At 31.9% G+C, this 25,562-nt stretch overlaps 2 protein-coding genes across 2 annotated transcripts; both read right to left on the bottom strand.

Annotated features, from left to right (window-relative positions):
• Window positions 1-5,612: 5,612 nt before the first annotated feature.
• On the bottom strand, window positions 5,613-9,514 carry LOC115888495. Its single transcript, XM_030908245.1, has 3 exons — window positions 9,189-9,514; window positions 7,522-7,726; window positions 5,613-5,857 (listed from the first exon to the last, which is right to left on the bottom strand). The coding sequence occupies exons 1-3, from the start codon at window positions 9,351-9,353 to the stop codon at window positions 5,613-5,615; spliced, it is 615 nt and encodes a 204-aa protein (XP_030764105.1). The 5' UTR covers window positions 9,354-9,514.
• A 2,885-nt stretch (window positions 9,515-12,399) lies between these two features.
• On the bottom strand, window positions 12,400-23,900 carry LOC115888496. Its single transcript, XM_030908247.1, has 3 exons — window positions 23,683-23,900; window positions 19,270-19,474; window positions 12,400-13,732 (listed from the first exon to the last, which is right to left on the bottom strand). Exons 1-3 carry the CDS (start codon window positions 23,893-23,895, stop codon window positions 13,434-13,436), a joined length of 717 nt encoding a protein of 238 aa, XP_030764107.1. The 5' UTR covers window positions 23,896-23,900; the 3' UTR covers window positions 12,400-13,433.
• Between the last annotated feature and the right edge of the window lie 1,662 nt (window positions 23,901-25,562).

The raw sequence follows: 25,562 nt of genomic DNA, 5'->3' as shown, positions 1-25,562 counted from the left end.
ATTTCTAACACCACACATTCCAGAAACTCACAATTTAAACACAAAAATAGGATTTCTATTCGAATAGATCAAACACGAAAATGGGTTTAAGGATAAAGAACAAGCGCTTTTTAACAAATTTTCACCTATAATTTTGTTACAAATTTTTCATTGTGAGACCCCGAGTCGTTCGTCGTTTTTCGACATTAGTTGAGGTTAGGATAGAATTTCTGCTAGAACCAAATACGTTTAAATTACCTATACGGAGGGTACCGCTTAAATTCCTGTCCCGATGTTAAAGGATGGCTATAGAATTTCAATTCATAAGTCTATCCTTGTGTGGTAGGAGGTTTAACTAAACAAGGATGAACCTATGTCTTGAAACCATTCGAATCGATTTTCTGTCCTCCTTCAATACTGGGACATAAATTCTCACATTGCTCTTATGGGGAGGCCGCGGTATAGGTAATTTAGACGTATTTGGCTAGAACAAGGCTAGAACATGGCTAGAACCAACTAGAACTTTGAGTATAAGAAAAAACTAAGTCAAACTCAACCAGTTTTGTTAGTTTCAGTCATTTTTAAGCCCATTCAATATCGACAAACGACCGAATTCACCTCGAACTTCACTACATCAAAGAACTGAATAATACACGATGCAAAAACAAACAACTGTCGAGATGGATTGTGGGAAATTTTTTGCGCGGGCGTTTTAAATTCTCTGTATTACTGGGAGTGACCAAGCTCATAAATATCCAGATTATCCAGAAGATACCAACAGGATATTTTGTTGCCTTGACGTAATATATATCTATCTGTATGGTTTATTGCATTTTATGTAATATAAAAAGTAGTACATTATTTATTTTTCCTAAATATCTAGACGATATTGTTAGGATATTTTATTATCATGAGCATGTTTGGATATCTCAGCTGGATGTACATTAGATATACGATAGAGATATTCATAGGATATTCTATTCTGAGACATCTACAGGATTTCAGGATGTCTGGAGGATATCCTATAGATGTCTTAATAAGATGATCTTATAATGGGACATTCCGACATTCTATGAATATCCTGCGGATATTGTGTGTTATATGGGTGGAAACCGTATTTATAAGGAAACCAAATGTAACCCAGGGAATTGTGCCAAAAATAATGACAGGAAAGAGATGTGTCCAAACGCACTACAGAGAATTAATAAGAGCAAGAACATCTCTAGAAATTTAAAAGTAAGAATGTACCAAACAATGATACGACCAATAGTATTATATGCATGAAAATAGGCTAGAGATTTGGGAAAGCAAAATACTGAGGAAGATTTTCGGAAGAAAGAAAATAGACAACATGGTGGACTACAAACCAAATCTCGTTTTTTTTATCTCAAAAAATAAAAAAGTTATAAGGGTGAGCCACTTTTGAGACGCACCCGGTATATACATACAGGGTGAGTTTCCTACGATGTTCTCTATGGGTATCTCGGAAACTACTGGAGATAGAAAGTCGGTTAAATGGAAAAAGAATTGCAGTTTCTTGGGGTCATAAACATGGGCGCCTTTCAGATTTTTGAAAAAGTTCATGGGTTACCTACTAGACATTTCGAAAAAAAACAAATTTCGGCTATTTCAAAAATTGTTCCTAATTCCATTATAATCTATTTTAGACAAAAAGCTTTCAGATAAAGATGTAGATAATCACATCCTTGACGAGATTGTGTTTTCTGTTTTTTTCTTCTAAAGCCTGTCATTTTTGACATTTGACACAAACATATGTTTTTTCAAATGGAAACCATAGTTGGCCATGACTTCATAAAAAGCGCCATTTTTTAAGCTTTTTAGCAATATAAGCTGTAATATGTTTCTTTCGAAAAATTACTGAGATATAGCCAATTCTTATCATTTTTAAACAATTCCACTTAGTTAGCCATGGGAACAAGTTCAATCGTCTTTGCTCTCAGTAATGTGAAACTGTCACATCCAAACTTTGTAAATTAAAATAAACAAAAATTGTAAATATCAATTTTTCAAATGAAGAAAAGCGTGTAGGATTATTGGTTCAACTTTTCTTGGCCATACTTTTTCAAGCATACTTTGACCGATGCACGTTATTTACGTGTTTTAGAAAAGTTAGAATATACTCGCGCATCAATAGAGTGGTTCCAACATGACTTTCATTATGACACTCCCTCTCATACTGAAAGAAATGTTAAAAATTATTTATATCATAATTATGCAAACTCAGGGTTAGGAACAGGTGGACCAATTGCATGGGCCTCTAGTTAGTTTAGTCAATAGTTAGTTTATAGTTAAATGCCGCGTTGTCCAGTCAGAATCATCCTATGTGTATAGTATCACAGATTATACAGATTATAAACTTATCGTCAAAAGCATTGTTTTTCGTGGTTCCAATTTTCGGAGTCGCGCACTAATTAGGTTACTAGTTTGCGCACAAGCACGCCCACTTATGGCCTCTAAAATTGTGCACAGCGCCTGACCGGCCTTGTAACCGGCCCAGTTATTACGCTGTTTAAACGGGCGTTTATTTTTGCGCACAAGAAAATTTGCTCGTTTGCTCATCGTCATAAAAAACAATTTTCGTACCACGAATTAGGGACAAGATTTTTATCTTTATACTTATAGAATACCTAATCTGTGATAGTATACCGTGTTAACACTAGCACTGTTTTATTTAAGTAATTACATAATATTAAAAAAGTATATAGTACATATTAAAAGTATTTAAATTTAAGTAGTATCTTAATTTTTTTTAAATTTTGACAATGATCCATCCACTGATTTTTTTTCATATTCAAAGAGAAACAAAGATACAATAGATAATAATCTTTTTCCAGGACAGAAATTTACAATTCTGTAAAATTTTAAAAGTTTATAGCATAAGGGTAGGTCATAGTAAAATAAATACCAATATTTAACTTAATAAAAAATAAAAAAATGCTTTCATATGAAGAACAAAGCAAAATGTCAACAAAAATCATGAAATGTATTTCAAAATAAAAAAATAATAATATTTTTAATTTTTAATATTTTTTTTAATAAAATACATTTGAAAAAATCGTCCCACAAAATTTAATAAAAAATAATAATGATAATGAATTTATTTATTTTTGTTGTATCGTCCAAAGGCTACACAAAAAAAAAACAAATTTCTTCTATCTTATATTTCTTTCTATCTTAAATCTTAATACATAAAAAGCATAATGTAAATCAATAAATGTTAAAAAATCTCTTTAATTTGGGATCATTATTATAGATCACACGAGTCGCTATAAAAGAGTGTAATTATTGATAATGGTAAGCTATTAATTGAAATATTTTATGATATGACTTTTATACCTACATATAAAAAAATATAAATTTGCCAATCGGATATTAATACAGGGTGGCCCATCGAAAACGTTCCGCAAGGCATAACGGCCAGGGTAATTTTTTTTTCAGAAAATCCAAAAACACGTCAATTTAGTTTGTGGGGGGGGACAACTTTTGCCCCAAAAATGATTGCAAAATCTTCAACCCTCTAAGCGGGGGTGTCATCCCCCAACTTTTTTCAAATGGGAAGGGGGTCAAGTGGCACCGCAATGAAAAGAGCTTTCTATTCTCTATATTTCCCCGCTTCGTTTTTGAAAATCGGTCGAGTCATTGAGAGAATATGAAGGATGGAAATTTGAAAAGTTTATTTAAACATTTATCAGAATAAATGATAAGGATAAATTCCTTCGACCAATTTGCTGTTTTTTCTTATTATTTCTAGATGTTTACGCATTTTTTCACTTGCCACAAGGTTGAACGATCAGGTGCGGTAGTTGCTAGATAGCTGTTCTGTGACTTGTGCGTTGAAGTTCTTCTCAATATCGTTAAACTTTTTAACAGTTATGGTGTACTCACTTGCAGAAAAAGTGGATATAATCGAACTTTATTTTAAAAATAATGAATGTGGCAATCGGTTTGCGCAGATATTCAATGAACGCCATCCCGACAAACACCTTTATGGCAAAATTGTTCGCGATTTAGTAGCAAAATTTCACGAAACTGGTTCCGTTATGAATAAAAAGAGGCAGAGGGAAAATCCTGTAGTAAATGAAGCTATGGAGGTATTCGTATTGGGCCAAGTTGCCATGAGTACAAGAAAATTAGCCAATGAGACCGCGACCGGCGTGAATCGTACAAGTGTCCAAACAATATTAAAAAAACACAAGTTCCACCCGTACAAAATTCAGTTGGTACAAGAATTCAACGAAGACGATTTTGATCGTCGCGAGCTGGTATTTTTGGAAATTCTATTGTAGGTCAGTTTAACGATACTGAGACCGCACCTGATCGTTCAACCTTGTGGCAAGTGAAAAAATGCGTAAACATCTAGAAATAATAAGAAAAAACAGCAAATTGGTCGAGGGAATTTATCCTTATCGTTTACTCTGATAAATGTTTAAATAAACTTTTCAAATTTCAATCCTTCATATTTTCTCAATGACTCGACCGATTTTCAAAAACTGTCGTGATCCTGGATTGGACCACCGTCGTCACCAATCTTGTAGTCGCTGCCACCAAATGTTGTAGTTCTCTATTTGACTCATATGCCGAGAATGTTATTCTTTATTTTTTATCAATTAAATTCTTACTAAGTTGTTATTACTTTTATTTTTAAACTTTTAATACAAAATATAAATTTAGCAGTGTACGTCCCTATGAAAAATTTTTATGAATGTCCTCGATTCCCTTCTGTGACCGTGCTTTTATGAGAATGTCCTCTCCATCACGGGCATTACCTACTATTTCTTAATAACTCTATATTTTCAGGTAGGTTTGCAAGGTTAAACATGACCATTTCAAGTAGTAAAACCAGACATCGCGTCTGAGAAAGTAAACGAATTACAAAGGAAAACTAAAAATGATGCAACTTATTTATGACTATTTCTTCCAAATTTCATCTTAAGGTATCTTCTGTTTATTTGCATCACCCCATCTTTCTGAGAAGAAGAATAATAATGTTGATGAATTTTCATTGCCTTCATTCTTTAGGCATAACCGTAGAATAAGGGTAAAAATAATATTTTTATACAATTGTCGAATATACACATATACATATAACCTTATTAAATGTATGTTCACAACAAAAGCTGAAAGCAGGAAATATAGAGGCAGAAAGCTCTTATCATTGCGGTTGCCACTTGACCACCTTCCCATTTGAAAAAAAGTTGGGCGATGACACCCCACTTAGAGGTTGAAAGATTTTGCAATCATTTTGGGGCAAAGTTGTCCCCCCTCACAAAACAAAATTGACTGATGTTTTGGATTTTTGAAAAAAAAAATATCTGGCCGTTATGTCTTGCGGAACGTTTTCGATGAAACCACCCTGTATAAATAAACGTATACTACTACTAAAAATGAAAAAAACATGTACACCTCTAAAGATGTATTTAAATTCTGAATTTTAGATTATTATCCAAACTTTTCTAATCAGTTTAAAACTTTGAATAATAAATAGTGTATTATTAATAGTATTGCATTTTCCTGAATCAAATATACATATTTACATTTATTTTAATCAACTACTGCAATTAAACTGCCGCTCTATAATTACTTAAAGAAATCACAAATGGGACCTATCAAGTTCAAGATTCCATAACACTCAAGATCACTATAAAACCAGTGTTGGTGTTATACGTGACATGAGAAAAGTATTGTCTTAATCCATAACCTAAACTAATTGAGCCCAAAACGTAGGCAGCTATTCCTAAGAAATTGTGGAAATGCTTGATCCATACTGGTTTGATTCCAAGTCTATAAGTTAATTTGGAGAAAGCTGCTAGGAATCCGAGAAGGAATGACAGCATGGTGAGCAGAAAAGCAACCAAGCCTAAAAAATCAAAATAAATGCTGAATTTAGGGCCAAGAACGACCAGTGCAAGACTTCCGCAAGATCAGACTGTAACCACGCAAGACTCTTGCGGTTTTGTATTTTTAGAAGAAAGAAAATCCAGAAAAGATCCAGTGGTTCTCAAAATTTTAGCAAAAAATCATTTTTTGGGAAATTTTAATAAATAAGGGTAAAATAATCCGGTTATTTGTGATTTATTTAGAAAACGGTAAAGAGAACATATGTTTCTTTTAACGAGATCTACCAGCCCTGAAAATATTTGCACTTATCTAACACTCACCTTATAAGTAATGACTTATTTGTTCAAAATTATTGTTTTAATTTATTACAAATAATGTTTTCCCGACTATTGCATACAATTTTAAAGAAAGTTGAAAAGTTGAAAAATATTGAAAAATTAAAATTTTTGTCAAGCAAATATTCTAACAATGTCTTTCTTTAAAGTTTTATTTGTATTAAATTACCAAAAACACTATTTATTTAAAGGTTTTCAATGTAGAAAGTGCACATAGTAAAAATCTATTAAAAAATACATGCAAGACTTGCAAGAGTCTTGTGCAAAATATTTTCCTGAAATAAATGCTAACACATACTTTAGGTAGACAAAATTCCTAAGTATAGGAGCTACGCGTTCCTAAGTTTTTTATTATAGGAGCTACACTTTCCTAAGTTTTTTTTATTATAGTAGCTATGCTTTCCTAAGTTTTTTATTATAGGAGCCCTACGCACTATTGCCGGGCCCATATAAAGTAATTAGGAACGACTTTGAACAGTGGCAACCCTTATTTGCGGCAATTTTTTGATAGGCACCCTTAAATATCATGCACAGAATAAAAATAGCTTTAATTTGACATATAAATAAATAAAAAAAATATGAACGTAATTTCATTTTCAAAATCAGTTATATTTAATATTAATTAAACATAGTTGCGGCAACTTTTTCATTGGCACCCTGTTAAAAGTGTATTCTCCTATTCATACGTAAAAATTAAGTTTTGATTAAAAATATAATGTGCGTAATAATACTGCAGCCTGATCTTAGAGCATAAGGTTTAAAATTATATGAGGGAAAATATTTTTTTTCCTCAAAAATATGCACGATGGCGATTTTTTAAAAGAGACAAAAAATATAGTTAATACTATATTTTTTGTAAGTACATTTTACGAATATTTATACTAAAATTTAATGCAGGGGTGAGGGTAGTTTTCACCTTTCCCGTAGTTTTTCTTGAATTTTGTGAAAGTCAAATGTTAGAGTAGTAGTTAGAGATAGCAAAACATAGACACTGACACCCAAAATCTCATTCAATTCGGAATAACGGTTCTTAAAACATCTGAAAAAATGTGTTTATTTTTTTAAAACTTGATGCCCTCTAGCGGACAAACAAAGCACTTTTGTATAGAGTAAGTTTTGTCCGATGAACTTATTTTAATTACAAAAATACGTAGTAGTTCTACGTCCACGGAATATTGGGACACCCTGTATTTCTAAACCTTTTAACAAGGCTTTCTAACAAGGCCTTGATTTGGCCTTAATCACTTCGCGTAAGTATCATTGTAGAATTTTCTTTCTAATATAGTACTATGATAAATGTGGACAAGTTCGATGTAGCTTTATCAACCTGTTACTATCTTTACATTACCTGTTATTCCGTGAGTACTAGTAAAATGACTCCTGCTGTTGTTTACTTTATCTTGAATTTTCACAGATATTCCAGCTATGACAGCAATGGTAGCGAATGTCATTAAAACACCATGAATGAATCCTCTAGTTTTTTTGCTAAATCCGAGTACAAACACGTTTCCAGGGCTAAACACAGCCACAGCTTCAGCCATAAAAAAAGAAAACTAAAAAAACAAAAATAGGTAATTGTAAAGTACAGTACGTTTAAGAAATAATAAAATATATCACGAGGTCGAGCAAAACTTTTAAGACAAACACATTTTTCTCAAAATGTCAATAATAAAAAACTGTTTCCTCTTGTAAAGACAATCCGGAGATATACTGTATGTGTATTTAACGTTAACCAAGTTCATTTTTTAATAAACAATTTTCTAAGCCTGGTTGACACGGTCAATGCGTACTTTAATTAAATGCTCTTTGACGCTGCGCGCGTCTCACTTGGAAGCTAAGAAAAATTATTAGATTTAATAAACCAAACTTACTTTACCTCAATAAAAAGAGAGTAATACAAGAGCTAACAAAGTCGGGAAACAAGAATTTTAATAAAGCTGGCCCCGATTCTGTAAACATGTTTCCTGTCTAGTGACCCATCAATCGTATACAAATAACATTGGCTAGACGTGAAATTTCTTGCTACGAAGCTTACAGAAGCCCATTGCTGGTTCTTTAAAGTATCTTTTACTATGTCGATGCTCCCCTGTGCTCTCCTTACCAAAGTGCGGGCAGTCTGGCTGCCGGTAGACGACTGTGATTTACTACTGCGCATCACATCTATACCGGGTATCCCATTTTTGTGTGTTTTATGGGATTTTCTCATTTATTAGTCGATTTTCTCATTACTTTGCTTTTATTATGAATCTAAATATGCTACACATGTTTGTCCTAGCCTTCTTAGTTATTGAAATACAGGGCCAATTTTTGATGCGGAGTAGTGAACACATGTTGAAAACAGATATGGTGCGCAGTAGTGAACCCAACGTCTACCGGCAGCCAGACGGTCCGCACTCTGCTGAGGTGAGCATAGCAAAAGATATATTAAAGAACCAGCTTCAAACCAGTGAAAAAATATGTAGGTGGCACCCCCTACAAGTAGGAGTGATACTGTCATTGAAATCAAATTACTCATTTCAAAAAACTCCAAGGCACCAATTTTCATCCAAATATTGACTTTACTTCAAACATTATTTGGATAAAATCGAAATAAAAATTAAACCGAATTATCTCCGAAACAAAACATTTTAGGTCATAAATTAAATTTATATGAACTTCTTTAGGTATTTTTTATCTACAGAACGTGCTACCGAAATTGTAGAATGTAATTCGGATCGCCCTGTATACAGTGAATCAAAACCATATGTTTTATTTTCTCCATTATTTGATGTAGAATGTATTGTATTTTGTATTTTCAATCTGTACTTTATGACTGAAATGAACATAGTTTTTATATGTATTATGTTTTTATATTGTTTTATTAATTAACTTGAATTGGACATCAGTAATAATTTTTTGTTTCATAATGATTAATATCAGCAGCACTTGTACAATAAATTGCATTTAATTATTAATTTTGAGAGCATCAAAAGTGTGGAAAATTTAATCTAAAAATGTAGTACTTAAGTTACTTACCCCTGTGGTAGATAAAAATATATGCCATGTGTGCAGTTCATTCCAATTTCTGTTAATTGCCACAATCCAAACTGTTGACGTGACGAAAATAGCCAAAAGAAACTGAAATATTCCTTGAGACACTAGAAATATTCTATGTTTAACAGAAATAGGTTCGGAGGGCATTTTACGTAAATTTTTTAGCCAAAAAAAACTGGCTAAATTAAAAAAACACTATAAATCGCTAACCGCTAAATAGGAATGATGATACGTGTTTTTTTAAAGTACGATTTGGTGATAAATTTAAGCACTTTATTCTCATTTATCAACCAATAATATTGACAGTTACTAATACTAGATTAGAAAAATTTTCTGTACTATATCACAAGGTATGCGAAAAATTAATCCTCCGTATCATTTTAAAACTAGTATCTATTTCAAAAGTAGGTATTACAAATTTTCTCAGTAATTTAAATATATATTATTTATAAATGTACATACATTAAATACCTATTGCTATAGTCATACTTAATATATAGAATCGTTCAAATATACAGGGTGATTCACGGCCATTTTTGCATAAAGGCACCTGGTGCATCTGTTTAAATTGTTTTCAGCGTTACAGTGTTGCCGCTTCATATTAAAAGCATCTTTGTTATAGATAGAACACCTGGCATATAATTATTACATTTTTTGAAACCACTTTTATAACTCACAATTTTTGTATTATACTAACCTATACCTATCTCTAACCGTTTTCTAGATAAAAAATAAAACATGTGTACAATTGACAAAAACGTGATCTTGATAATGTAGTGGTTAAATCATAAATACGAATACTGAAAACTGAAATTTGGATTATAGGTTAAGGAAGTCCGATATATCCAATCTATCTAAATCAACCGACTGGATATCACACAGGGAGATCAAAAAAAAATATTTTTTTCCGTTTGTTATAAAATCGTTCAAAATATTGTTATTTTAAATTCAATCCTATGTATATTATTTAAAAAATCGAGACACAAATAAAACTGCTTTCAACGATATATCATGCTCCTATACACCGAAACCTTCCGCTTTCTTCATTAAAGTCATTTGAAAGATAATAATTCTATTATAATTATTTCCAAAGATTATTTCGTTAAAAGAAACTTGTTACCATGACAAATATTCAAACTTTATAAGAATTATAAGTATCAATTAGACATTACTTGCTAAATTTTTAAAATTGTCATGGTAACGAAATTCTTGAAATGAAACTGTAATAATAGAATTATTAATTTTTAAAAAGCTCTACTTAAGAAACCGGAAGGTTTAGGTATAGGAACATGATATTATATTGTTACGGATTCCGTGGGTCCACTATTTTAAACTCACGATAAAACACTTAACGAATTTATTTTTCTCACTCTGTACACACAACTTATACTATTTACAACACAATTTATGCAACTACTATTACTCTAACGGTTCTGGCACCTTCGCCAATTAATTCACAATTTAAAACGCGGTATTATCAAACTTCAAACTATCCAACCGCCAAGCGTGGGTCTTTATATACCCCTACTGACGGTTTCTCGAACCTTCTATAGAATTCTGTAATATTCTTTTTTTTTACTTTCTGGTGAATTTGCCATGTTTCTGGACACGAAGGCACGTTGCGACAATGTAGGCAACCAGTAATACAGTTTAGCGCTACATACACCTTGACAATATCGTTGAAAAGCAATTTTATTAGTCTTTTGATTTTTTAAATGATATACATAGGGCTGAATTTAAAACAACAAGATTGTAAGCAATTTTATAACTAACGGAAGTAAATAATATTTTTGCCCACACTGTGTAATATCCAATCGGTTAATTTAAACATATCAAATATAACAACTTTCGTTAACTTATAACTATGGAGGCTAGCCTCCATATTTATAACCTAAATGTCAACTTTAAAAATGCTCAATTCATGATTTTACCACTACCAATGGTTATTCACGATCATGTTTTTTGTCAATTTTATGCATGTTTTATATTTTATCTCAAAAGCTAAGATAGGTATACGTTAATATAATAGAAAAATTATTGAGATATCAAAGTAGTTTCCAAAATTGAAAGAATATACAAGGTGTTAGGTTAGGTTAGGTCATGGTCATTTAAAATAAGAAAGATGCTATCACTTTTCAAATGATGCAGCAACAATGTAACGCTGAAAATATTCCAGAAGAATGGAGCATAGGTGCCTTTTGTAAAAATAAAAAATTCTCCAAAAAAACCTATCACCGATTCTCCATAAACGTCGCGCCATAGCCGTGTATATTTTGTTATAGATAATATTACAGGTGATAAAAATTTTATGAGTAATATTTTAAGATTAAGTAAGTACCAATAAAAAATGTTTCATTAATAGTTAATAATAAATTTTCGACTAGACAACTTAATATATCACTAACAAAAGAACAATAATTTCCAAATAATAAAAAATTATATATTTGTTTGTTATCTTTACATATTTCCAGACATGACGTATTCCTTTTTTTTCAGTAGATACTAATATAGATGGGTCAACTTTTGTTTAGGTGAAATCAGTTATCAGAAAAAAAAATTGTCTTTAAAAAGCTACTGTGAACCACGGAAAACACAAATTTTCATGCGGAAATGCGTAATTTCCAAATTTCGCACTTAACTGAAATCTGCTATAAAAAATACATTTTGCGTTTTATTTTTAATATTTTTCTGAACATATACAAACAAAAATTTTCCTGCGGAAATACCTAAGCTGTTTTCATTTTCTAAGAAAATTTATTAGACTTTAGAACAGCTGAAATCAGTTATATAAAAAATAAATATATTTTTGTCTTTTAGAAGCATTCACGAATTGAGGAAAATAAAAATTTTCCTGCGGAAATAAACTGTATCCATTTTCTGAGGAAATTTAGTAGACTTCAGATCAGAATATGCACTGATTAGAAAAAATGCTCTGACTTTTGAATAGCCGAAATCTGTTACATTTATATCAATGTTTGTATTAAATTTTAGACATTTTTCCAATTATAAAAACACAAAAAAAACTGTGCGTAAACTTTTTATTTTCATTTTATATAAAAAATGTTCTGACTTTAGAATAGTCGAAATCAGTTACATTTACGCTAGTTGTTCTGTTGAATTTTAGACTTATTTTCCACTATAAAAACACCAAAAAAAATGTGCGGAAAAGCCGGGGAGGTTGGCACAGTTTCTAGTGCGTTAGTGCTGCACAACTGTAAACCTCCGCGATCTGAGTTCGACTCCCAGCGGAACTAAAGTGGTCAAAGAAGGTAATTCGGTCGAATTACTTGGTAATATAAAAAATGTTTTACTAGTATTCAGACCTTGTTATTATCACAAAAAAGTCTACGGAATTTTGCTTTTCATGTTTTAAAACGAATAGTGATCCTCTTCCCGACCTTTAACACAGATCAATGAATAATGTCTATTCTTATCAGCTTAATATCGCTACAATCGCTATAACATGCACACTATTTTTTAAAAAGTAGACAGTTTATAAAACAATATATTCGCCTTATTATATTATCGGGTCTTGTAAAGTATAAGTACCAACGAATTTAGCAAAAACAATTTTTTGCCAGAAAGTCCTATGCTTATAGAACAGTTTAAAAGAACAAAATCCTTGGATAAAGCAGTTTTGAACCAAAAAAAATAATTTACCAGTCTAATAATTAATTTAATAATATTTTTACAAAATCACAGTTAATTATTAAAATATAAAAACCACAGCTTAACACACTCCACAAAGAAAAGCTAATCAAAGCAGCACAAATCCTAATCAATCTAATATTTTTGTACAATCACAGTTAATTATTAAAATACATATAAAAACCTCAGCTTAAAAGCTCGTATAAAACAAATATAAGTTCATTTTTCATGTAACTGACAAAGCATTATTTTATGTAAAATAAAAATGAAATTTTTATAAATTTTTTTTTTGACATTTTGACACTTTTTTGTGTGTTTATGTTTAGAAAATGTCTAAAACCACCCCGAAGACTAGTTTTGATGTAACAGTTTTCGGCTATACTAAAGTTCGAAAAATGAAAATGACGCATTTCCGCAGGAACATTTTTGTATATTTGTACTCCTAACGCCTTCTAGAACGCATATATAAAGTCATTTTTTATATAACACATTTTAGCTAAACGAAAGTCGAGCCATCTAGATCATTTAATAAACTAATTGCAATTTAAAGACTGAAATATAAATCAGATCATTACTTCTTCAAAATATTATATTTCTTATCTGTCCATAAAGAGATTTCAAAGCTGCCAATATACTCCAAACTGATATGATCCAAATGGAGTAGTAACTGGCTTGATAGACTGGTTCCGAGGCATACCATCGAACAACATCAATTTTATCAAACAAACTTGCAATGCCTATGAAAAAGGCGGCTATTCCTAGGAAATTGTGGATAAATTTGGCTATTACTGGTTTAACGTACTTGGAGAAAAGTTGGGTATTTGCTGCCAATAATCCAATGAAAATTGACACTACAATTAATACCCATGACACCAACCCTAAAAAAAATAATTAGATGTAAGTATATAGGGTGTCACAGGCTGAGCCTGCATTAGAAGTTTTTAGAGAACTGAAAGATCTCGATCGGAGATTTTTTGCATATCATGTTTCAAAACGAGATCTGTCGATTAAAAATATTTTCAATATGGCGGCACTTCCGGAAATACCGGAAGTTGACCGCCAACTTTCTTATTTTAAATTCCCCCATTTTTTATGACATACTTGAATTGTCTGTAAAATTTTATAAATTTCGATATCAAATACTCTATACCTAACATTAACCGTTTTTGAGAACAAAAATATTTAAAATTTTTGGAGGAAAAAAACTGCCTGTCAAAAAAATTGTATAGCCTAAACGTCAAATTTAGTGATAACCACAGCCACTGTGACATCTATTTCAAAAATTTAATTGTTTGATTGTCATATAATAGTGGCCGTAGCTGTCATGCAATTGAGAGATTATAAAATGATCATAAATCATTTTTTTCAAATGGAAACCCACTTATTTATTTCAATAGTAAAAAGGTTCTTCAATTCGTTACTATTTGGTTATACATGTTCCTATACCTAAAATAAATCGTTTTTAAGTTATTTAAAGTTTAGTTTTAAAGAGTAATTTTTGTTGCTTTTATCTAGCTTCCTTTAACATTAAGTGTCAAACCATCAAACAGTTTATTTCAATCTGTCAAAAAAGTTATTATTTGAATTTCGTATATTATAAATACTGCTCCTAAAACTTTATAAAGTGTATTTATAAAAACATATCTCGTATTTTAGTGATATCTAATGGCAATATGACATGGCCAAAAATATACGCTTTAAAAGTAAATCTTTTAAAAACGATTTATTTTGGGTATAAGAACATCTATAATCAAAAAGTAACGAATCAAAAAACCTTTTCACTAGTGAAATAAAGAAAGGGTTTCCATTTGAAAAAAATGATTTATTATCATTTTTTAATATCTCGATTTCGTGACAGCTATGGCCAATATTATCTGACATTCAAACAATTTAATTTTTGAAATAGATAGGCACATGTCTTCTCTTTGTGTCACAGTGGCTGTGGTAATCACTAAATTTGACGTTTAGGCTATACAATTTTTTTTGAAAGGAAGTTTTTTTCTTGTAAAAATCTTAAATATTTTTGTCTGAAAAACGGTTAATGTTAGATATAGAGTGTTTAATATCGAAATTCGTAAAATTTTACAGAGAATTTAAGAATGTCATAAAAATTTTCCTGTATTTCCGGAAGTGCCACCATATGGAAAATATTTTTAATCGATAGATCTCATTGTGAAACAATGATGTGTAAAAAATCTCCGATCTAGATATTGTAGTTCTCTAGAAACTTCTAATGCACGCTCAGCCTGGGACACCCCGTATACAGTGGCATTTCCCTAACTCAAATCTCAAAGGGACCGAAAATGAAATCGAGTTAGAGAAAATTCGAATTATACACAAAACGCTAAATTAAAGGTTTTGTTTATGGTTTATTTTATTTATTAGTTAAAACGACTATAGGTATACAGAGCCTTGCAACAGTGCATCGGGCATATCTAGCTCCTATAATAAAAAAAAACATTTTGTTGAAGAGCAAACCTAAAGCATGTACTAGGATGTATTTCAGGAATATATTTTAACTTTTACAGAATGTCTTGAAATCAAAGATATACTAAGTATTTATTACATTTTAATATCGCAATCTTAAAGCATACAGGATGTTCAAATTTATATGCCAAACTTTCTAAAATATAAAATAAATTTTCTTCGTTTTTTTTTTAATGGATTACCCTGTATATTATTCCTTTGTTAGATGGAGAGGTAAAAAATGAACATTTTTTGTATTTAAAGTATTTCAAAATTTTCAACGGTTTTGGAGATATTCCTTCGAATAGTATATTACATATGGGGTTTTGAACAGTAATTTTTTAACAAAACCACCTATGATTCTTGCCTAGTATTTTACCGTTAAAATTTTTTTACCGAGTATTTATATAAAAGTAATAAAACGGTTTATATAAATTTTAAAACGCTTTAAATACAAAAAAATTTCATTTTTTAATTCTCCATCTGCTAACGAATATACAAGGTGTTCCATTTAAAAAAAACCAAGAACATTAATAATTTTATATTTTAGAAAGTTTCGCATATAAACTTGAACAAGATTACGATATTTATAGGAAAGTAAGTACAGACTAACTATAGTAAATAACTAGTATAGCTTTGATTTCAGGACATTTGTTGTATTTTTAATATTTTTTTTAAAAAAGATGAAGGATATATATTTTTTTATTTATTTGTTAATATCTCTGAAACTATCAAAATATATTTATTAATATCTTAGGATTACATTATAGTGAACCAAAAGGAAGATAAAAATGCAATAATATACAGGGTTACAGTTGAGGGTTGGAACCTTTGGTGTTACACAGCAAAATAAAAACACTAAATCACCACAATACACCAAAACACTTTTACTTTTACACTGGACGGGCGTTTCGCTAACCATGTTAGCATCATCAGCAGATGATTATAAACTAAAGTGCAATCTACAAGTTGAGCGTTTATATACTCGCCCAGTGGGCACCGAGTCGGCGTGGCAAAAACTAGCCAACCGAGTCAGGGCCCACTGAGCGTAACAGTTAGATTTCCGCCACTAGAGTAGTAGGAACAAAGAACTTGAAGGAATTGACCATTTTGTCTCTGTTCATACTATCTTTACATTTATTAATTCTGATGCTTTCATATGCATCTAATTGCCTGTAATTTGAGACTTGTTTAATTAATTTTAAATTATTAGATCTATACAATGTTCTTTTATCAACAATATGTTCGACAACACAAGATTTATCATTCTATATATCTGAGCTAAATGTTCTTTTAAATCTAGTTAATAATAATCTTCTAGTTTGCCCAACATATTTCTGATTACAATCTTTACAAAATTTCATAAATACCGACCTTTCCAGTGGAGTGTTTTATCCTTTGGATACCTAATAATTGTTGTAATTATTATTAGCACTATACCAAGTTTATAATTGACATTCTTAAAATTCCTTTTAGACCACAGGATAACTCTCTATCAAACAGTATCGAAAAATATTTAGAAGTATCTCTCTCCCACTTGAAAAGTCGAATTTTAAGAAATCATTAACCTATACTACGTTTTCTAAGTATTTTATCAACTAGTGAAGAGATAACTCAGTAAACTCAGCTACATTCCCTAATGTAATCTTTGTTTCATATCTTTCGTTGGAAAGTGGGAAACTGAATAATCTATAATAAGAAATTTAAACTAACCATTTTATGTTCAACACTATGATGAGGAATTCATTATGAATATATCTGCGATAAAATTAATAAAATAAAAATATTTTTCTATTGATATCAAATTCCAGGCAATTATTAGTATTTCACAATAACTAATACATAGAAGGTAATCTGTCGTTGTTCTCAATTTCATGCGTAAATTTAATGGAAGGAAAATTATTATTTAACTTAGAAATAAAATTATCTATGGTGTCTGAATGTGTCAAAAACAGCAAAAATATCATCCACATACCCTAAACCATATTCTTGGAAAATACTCAAACTGATACTTAGCCTCCACTTCAAACCTGCTCATGAATAAATTAGCCAAAAAATGGAGACAATGGATTACCCATTGCTACCTTCCCGCTGTTCAAAAAGTTGTTATTAAATTGAAAACAATTTTGTTTCATACATAACGAGGTAAGCTCAACCTGTTCAATCACAGTTTTGTTGTCGAGACCATTTGCGTTCAGTAATTTCTTCAAGTAGCCTAAAGTATATGTGGAATTGGAACACTTGGAACAACGAAGATACATCAAAGAAGACCAAATTTCACCTTCATGCAATATTATATCTTTAATTTTGTTAATGAATTCAATAATGCAACTGAGGAAGAAGGTTCATGATCAGGTAAATTTTCGAACTCCCTGATAACCATTTTGCCAAATTATAAGTCGGAGAACCTACAGCCGAAACAACTGGGCGCATAGACTTGTCCGGTTTATGAAATTTTGGCAAAGCATACAATTTTAATGAGGGATTGGATACTTGCAATTTCCTCTTTAAAAAAAAAGATCAATAAAGTGACCCATTCTTTTAGAGTTTTTTTAACGTCTGCTACCATCTTAGACAAAGGATTTTTTTTTTCTTTTTTCAAATTTATGTAGGGGCCATTATCGATTAAGTTGTTAACCTTATCGTAATAGTCTTTTATCTAATATAACAACCTTATTTCCCATATCAGCTTTTAGGTAGAAACAATCTTTTGTTACACCTTGACAATATTGTGTTAACTCCTTTTTAGATTTTAATGATTTACTTGAAACATTTCATTTTTTTTTGATAACTGATTTCTACAAGCATCTCTTGTAAATACTTTAGAAACCTCGGGCAAGTGCTGAATAGCAGTTTCAACACCAACGACGTTTTCCTCCAAAGCGCTACCAGAGTTGGGCAATGCAAACTTTAAACCTTTGTTTAATAAACTAAGCTCTTGTTTATCAAAAGTCTGCGAAGAAAGATTCTCTACTATGTTTATGTCTCTTTGGAAAATATGTTTATTTTAAGAGCTTTTTAATTTTTTAAACTTATTATTCAAAATTGACATTTTCTTAACAAATTTTCAATTGATAACCACAAACATATTTCTCTGAAAGAGATACCAACATTCATACTCTACATTAGTTAGCTTATAAGTAAGTTTTTTGTAAAGTCCATAGGCTTCAATTTCAAGCATACTTCGTTTACTATACAGAAATTTGATTTCTAAATCCAAGCCATTTTGTTTTGCAATTTTTCTCTAACATCACTAACGCTACTTTTCGGAATATCAACTTTAATAAAACTAGGATAAACTGAATTGGCTTTGCATGATTTAAGAAACCAAATATCTGTTCCTAATAACCTAATCTCAGTACTAAACTTACGATAAAGATTCAGTTCAGTTGACCGTGAAGCCATCAAAGATTACAGTTGAGGGTTGGAACCTTTGGTGTTACACGAAAAAATAAAAACACTAAATCACCACAATACACCAAAACACTTTTTACTTTTACACACTGGACGGGCGTTTCGCTAACCATGTTAACATCATCAGCAGGTGATTATAAACTAAAGTACAATCTAAAAGTTGAACGTTTATATACTCGCCCAACATGGTTAGCTTGAGGTCAGTGTAAAGGTAAAATGTTTTGTGGCTCTTGATACTGGCCACATTGCAACTAGGGTGTTCCATTTAAAAATCATTAATCTACTCACACTTTTTGAGCCACCCTGTAGAAGTTAAAATATTTTCGTGAGAAATACATCTTAATATACGTACTTTAGGTTTGCACTTAAACAACAAAACTTATATTATAGAACACATTTTTAGTGGTAGTAAAAAATAAACAACTTTGAAGTGAACATTCTTTACGCGCGCTGGCAATAAATTTAAATACCCAACAACATAAAATATATCCAACATACATAAACAGGCAAAATATATTAGGTCAATACTACTTACCAAGTATGGCGTGATCACTCTGAAAATGACTAGCGCCTCTCTGTCTCTTAGCATGGGTTTCTACCGAAATACCAGCTGTAATAAAAGCACAGCTGATGAAAAGCAAAACGCCATGGACCCAGTATATTTTCTTTCTTGGTAAATACAGAGTCAAGATGTTGTCTTCAGCAAAAGCTATTATCGCAATGGCCATCAGTGGAAGATACTGCAAATAACCAAGCACTTATTACTTATTTTATTCAAACCACCCAGAATTTATTATAGAATAGTATTTTTGGAATGGAAATTCTATGTCAAATCAGTCAGAGTACAAAAATACAGCATTTTATGTAGTGGGTGGCGCTTTTAGATATTAGCATCAGCAGATGATTAAAAATTTTTACTCAACTTATAATTTGGCAAAATGGTTATCAAGGAAGTTCGAAAATTTGTCTAAACATGAAACCTCTTTCTCAGTTAAAAACAATATAAGGTTTGTTCCAACCAGCATTCTCTACCGGGTGCGTCTCAAAGTAGCTAACCCCTATAGCAATTATTCTGTCATAATCTACTAAGCTTGCTTGAGTCCCTGCCCTTAAAAAGCAAATTAATTTTGTGTGGTGATCTTAATATTGACTTTCTTAGTGTATGTGCTGCTCAGGAGTTTCTTCAGTCCATTTTGATTCTTTTGGAATAGCCATGCATGTAGGCTCACCTACCAGAATATGTACAGTTCTAGTACTAGAGCTATATTTGGCGTAAAATCTTTTTGATCCTAACTCCATCGCCTGCAACGTCTTTTGCTCGGGTCTCTCTGATCATGAAGTAGTTTTAACTGAATTTTCGATGAAGACCAAAAACAAAAATACCCCTCAAGAATTATACCGTATTTTTTAAAGAAAGAATGCTCAAAGGTTCAGCCACTTTTGTAAAACAACCAACTGGGATACCAGCTCTTATGATGTCGACACCGAATTTCCTATTTTCATAAAAAGCATTAACCAGTCTAGCGTTCAAATCCTGCTCTCTTAGGCTATAAAAAATAAGCATAATAAACCTTGGACCACTAAAGGTCTACACATATCTTCTAAAAACATCCGTTCATTATCTCACTTAAAAAAGTTCTCAGACAGTCTCTTCTTCCACAATTACGTAAACTTATACAGAAAAAATTTATCCTTAGACTATTAGAGCCGCTAAGGACCTTATTATAATAGGAGAATAGTCAATTCTGGTAATGTTGCTAAAGAAACATGATCTATTGTGAATGAGTTGAGAAACAAAGCTTTCTTCATCTAGCAATATCTCTACCTCACCCGAGAACCTTAACGATTACTTTGTAAATGTGGCAACTTAGCTAATACCATACTCCTCATGATCCACTTTCTTATCTCTCTAATGATATTGTAAGCTTACACAGTTCTTTTTTCGCCGTAGTTTTAGAAGAGCTTCGCAGTACAATTATTACCATCAAAAATAAAATCCTCTTCTGGGACCGACGGGCTAACTTTAAAATGTTTTCGAATCTGCCAGAAAGCACTCTGAATCACCTAACAATTTTTAATAAACATGTCGTTTCCAAATGGTATTTTTCCAAAATGTCTTAAGAAGGCAATAATCATTCCTCTGCATAAGGAGGAGACAAAGATGAAGCTTCCAACTATCGCCCAATTACACTCCTTCCAACGCTATCTAAGATCATAGAAAGGTTGGTTAAAGAAAGGCTGGTATCTTTTCTGTTTAAGTACAAAATACTTACTGAATATCAATTTGGATTTCTAAGCAACAAGTCCACAAATGACGCTATGTTTTCCCTCCTTAATAAAGTTTACTCCAGCCTAAACAACCATCACTCTACAGCAACAATTTTCTGTGATTTTTCTAAGGCAGAATAGCCTTTCTAACTCAGAATATGTCATCCTAATGACATATCATATGTCAGCTTTTGACATTCTTGCTTAATAAAAAATCGTATTTTAAATTTCAATCTAGAGTGTCATGGCTATGTTAAAAACAATAATTTTCAATCAAGGGGCTTGCAAAAATAGATTTGATCGTCTAATGTTTTTAGTGTCCTAGTTAAAAGATGCCCAAATCGTATTTTTAATCATATCTCAATTTTTTCAAATGGAACGAGGGTGGCTCATTAGCATATTTGGAAAAAGCATTTTTTACGAATAATTTGATACAACTTTTCGTTACGAACCGCAAGTTAAAATTTCAAATAAACCATATGCAAAAATGTCAAAAGTTGACATATGATATGTCATTCTATTCAAAGTGTTATTTTCTATCTGACCCAAAGCAAATGAATACGTCAATCAATCCTAATTTATGTCATATACTAACATACCAAATCTCGTTTTTTTCACTGAAAAAATAAAAACGTTATAGGGGTGAGCCACTTTTGAGACCTACCCGGTATATCTATATAATATTTTCAAAATGAGCGCTCTCATTGCCCCTATATTTTGTAAAAAAGATTGGAGTAAAAATTAAAAAAATTATAGGGGTGAGCCACTTTTAAAAACACCCAGTATATTAAATGTTTATTATTTTTTATAATAAATATACTAAGTATATTATATACTTAATAAATAAATCCTGAAACTGGTAATTTTATAACTGATAGACCAAGAAATTTTATAATTTCTAATTTCTAATGCAAAGTTATAAAACAATAAAGATAGGACAATACAAAAGCATAGTATCAGCTTTTTATAAGATTCCTATAAGTCAATATTTAGCGTAAAACCCAGTAATTAATTATTTTATTATGATATTATAAATTAAAAGGTATTAACTTTTATTTAAAACGAAATATTTTGACTGACAAAAAAAGGTAAAACACGTATATTTATCCAATTGTAATAGTTTTGGTATAACTACATTCTTTAGTGCCTCTTACAATAAAAAAATTAGAATTTGAGCTTCATTTGCCGACTTACGGCGATTTCTTATGTAGTCATTGACACGCCTAGATTGGCTTAAGATGAAGTGGTAAATATCTTCTCAAGGTATTTTATTCCAGGCTATCAGAACTTTAAGAGAAAGTGCTGCTAAAGTATGCGGAGGGTAGTGCAGGTTCAACAATCTGCGACCAATCATAATCATGTGCATTACGGCCATCACGGTCTTTCTGCCGAGGAGCAAGGGGAAAGACACCACTTACCTGCCAAGACTTATCCAGGGTCAAAACTTCAATGTGAGGACATCGAGTTGGCGAGTCATCAACTCGAGGAAGGAGGGTCATGGTCAGGTCCGCACAAAAGGACTATTGACTATATCAAGTAAGATCAATATATAATATATATAGACTTCAAATCCGAGGAGGCAATAGAGAAAGAGGGACAACCAGAAGGGGAGACCAAGTTAAAGAGGTGGAGAAAATGGAGACAGGTCCTCGAGCCTCCACCTCACGGGTTACTCAACAGGAGGCAAGCTCCTCGACTGTGAAGGGAAGGGCGGCACGGAGGGCCAAACTCCAACCGTGGAAGGGTGTGTACCCTCGGAGGAAGAACTGTTGTCAGAGGAGGATGGGAAATACCCTATCCCCTCTACAACAGGGATTGTGTGATGACTCAAGGAAGGGGGGCACAATAGATCTTTAAGGTTGCAGTGATAAACCCCCCGTCTTACTCATTCTACATTCTACACACTAGGTCGGTAAGGTCGAAGTGATTATCGCCCGTCGCATACATTCTACATTCTACATGTGGGCTATAAGAAAAAAGACCGAAACGTGTATACGGCGATATACTCGTACTGTCTGTACGTATTTACATTTTGCCATTCTCTTATTGTATATCAAATCAAATCAAATCAAATCAAAATATTTATTATAAGTATATAAGTCTCAATCGGCAATCTTGTGTCTATATAGTTCCCTTGGCCGTCAAAAGCCTCCTCACTCTGTATTCTCAGCCTTCTTGTATCCATGGTCATTCAATAATAATATCCAAAATACTAATAAAAATCCTAATACACCAAAACAGGGTTTTAATCATCTGCTGATGATGCATGGTAACATGGTAAGCGAAACGCGCGTCCATTGAAAAAGTAAAAAGGTTTTAGTGTATTATTGTGGTGAATTAGTGTTTTATTTTGCTCTTCCAAGATCACTGAACTGCAGAAACTGCCGAATTCTACACACTCTAAGCATATCTATTAATTCACAAAAACCTAAATCACCTTGCAGCCACCACAAAAACTTAACAGATAAACGTGAAAAAATAACTTGTTCGGGCAAAATGCCTGGACGTATAAAAAATTAAATCGGATTATAGGGGTTTTACCTTTTTTCAGTCAGGATATTCCAATTTCTTAAATAATAGGAAAAATAATTAAAGTAACAATTGAAAAAAGGCGCTATCCATGTTGCGAAACATAATAATTAATACTAGCCTTTAAAATATGCAAAAATAAATTACTTACAGCTGCAGTGGACAACAATACATGCCAAAATCGTAAAGTTGTTCTATCATAATTCTCAATGTAGATCCATATCAACAAAACGCTTAAAAGTGTCAATGCCTGATGATAAATATAGTTTGCAAGCCATAGTAGTCTTCTTAATAATGAAATCTCTTCCTTTGCCGTCTTCCTTCCGACCAATGTTGTAGTTGAAACGCTTGTACCGTTTTCCATGTTGTTTTTTTAAAGAGAACTACCTTACACTATGAATTTTGACAAGACTTATTAGCGTAACACATAAACTAATATATAAATGTCACTGACTTGTTGTATGTTGTTCGATAAGAAGTTGAAAGTTTTATAACAATTGGTCGATGTTGTATATATAAACAGACGCTTGCATCTGATTGGCTGGCTCAAAATGATTGAAATAACGTTCATCTGAAGCATTATACATAGTATATTTAAAGGATTATATTTTCTATTAACTAAGATTATCAGGTATTTAAGTTATTTACTTTATTTAATTAATTATTTTAGATAGAATTGTATAAAGCGTAAGGAGCTTTCAAGTTTGGCTGCTAAAAAATTTACAACTTCCTGATGTATATTATTATTATCTGCATTTTAAGCAGTACCTACACAAATTTTTTGGGTTTTACTGAAAATTCCTTTACAAATTAGTATGTGGTACTAAATCTAATTCATAAAACAATATGGATTGTTTTATAATCCTATAGTATGAACTTAGAATAAATTCATCAAAGATATTTTATTTTTGGAAATGTATTTGAACATGTCGATTAGTATTTCGAATTGTGCTCCTTTTGGTGTAAGAATATTTTATACAGGTTGTCCCAACTTTGATATAGGACGACAAAAACATTTTTTTTTAAATGGCAAATCTATTTATCAAGTTACACATTCGTGTACTCCTCCAACAACTACCAAAAATGTACAACTTTGAGGAACGCCTCACTGTAGTATTGAACAATAAAAAAGAATGTAAGAGAGAAACGCTTGCTCAGCATGTAAGTGACCATATCATAACGTAGTATACTGATGCTTCCAAAACCAAAGCAGGGACAGGGATAGGAGTATTTGGGTCGAAAACTAAATACCCCGGCACCTGCCCCAGCATCCTTCAGGCAGAAATCGACGCTATCGAAAGATGCATACAATTTAGCTTCGATAGGAACTATCGAAAACAGGAAATAACCATCTTATCTAATAGTCAAGCTGCACTAAAAGCGATCAACTCAGTAACCATTAATTCGAAGTTGATCAACCTAAAGAAGCTGAACAAACTAGTAAAGAAAATAGTCAAAGTCAGAAGTCAAAAGTCAAAATGAGGCAAAGAAAATAAGGTCTTTCTGCTTTGGATGTCATCTAACCAAGGGATAAAAAGCAATCAAAGGTAAACAATCTAACTCCCACTAACAGGACCAGAACCGTTCTTCTTTCCAAATGGAAACAAACTTAAAGCGGAACTTAAGAACCTTTAAGGCTCCATCCGTAACCTGGAATGGGAATTCTCCAACGGTCTAACTTACTCGAAAAAAATTCTCAGAACTTACGACCGAGAAAAACCAAAGATTTTCCTTGATTTAAGTAAGAACAATCCTCGGATTGTCACGGGGTTTTTAACAGGTCTCCTCAAAGAACACGACCTCAGTAGATTGAAGCTAAGAAACAAAATGGTGAATGCAGACTCTGTGTGGAAAATGGAAAAACTAAATCACCTCGTCACTAAATGCGCCGAGACGACAACCATTCGTGCCATAAACATTGGTGCGGCTGATGTCGGAGATGGAGAGCTGACCTCTGTGAGACCGTCTCTGATACTGTTTTTGTCAAAGACCCAAAAAACTATATAAATGGAGACACACAATAGATCTGTT

This window comes from Sitophilus oryzae, unplaced genomic scaffold (genome assembly GCF_002938485.1).
Source record: "Sitophilus oryzae breed Bouriz unplaced genomic scaffold, Soryzae_2.0 scaffold_771_pilon_pilon, whole genome shotgun sequence".
In the NCBI taxonomy this organism is placed as follows: domain Eukaryota; kingdom Metazoa; phylum Arthropoda; class Insecta; order Coleoptera; family Curculionidae; genus Sitophilus; species Sitophilus oryzae.
The sequence above is the reverse complement of the archived record's forward strand: the minus strand, read 5'-3'. Positions and strand labels throughout refer to the sequence as shown.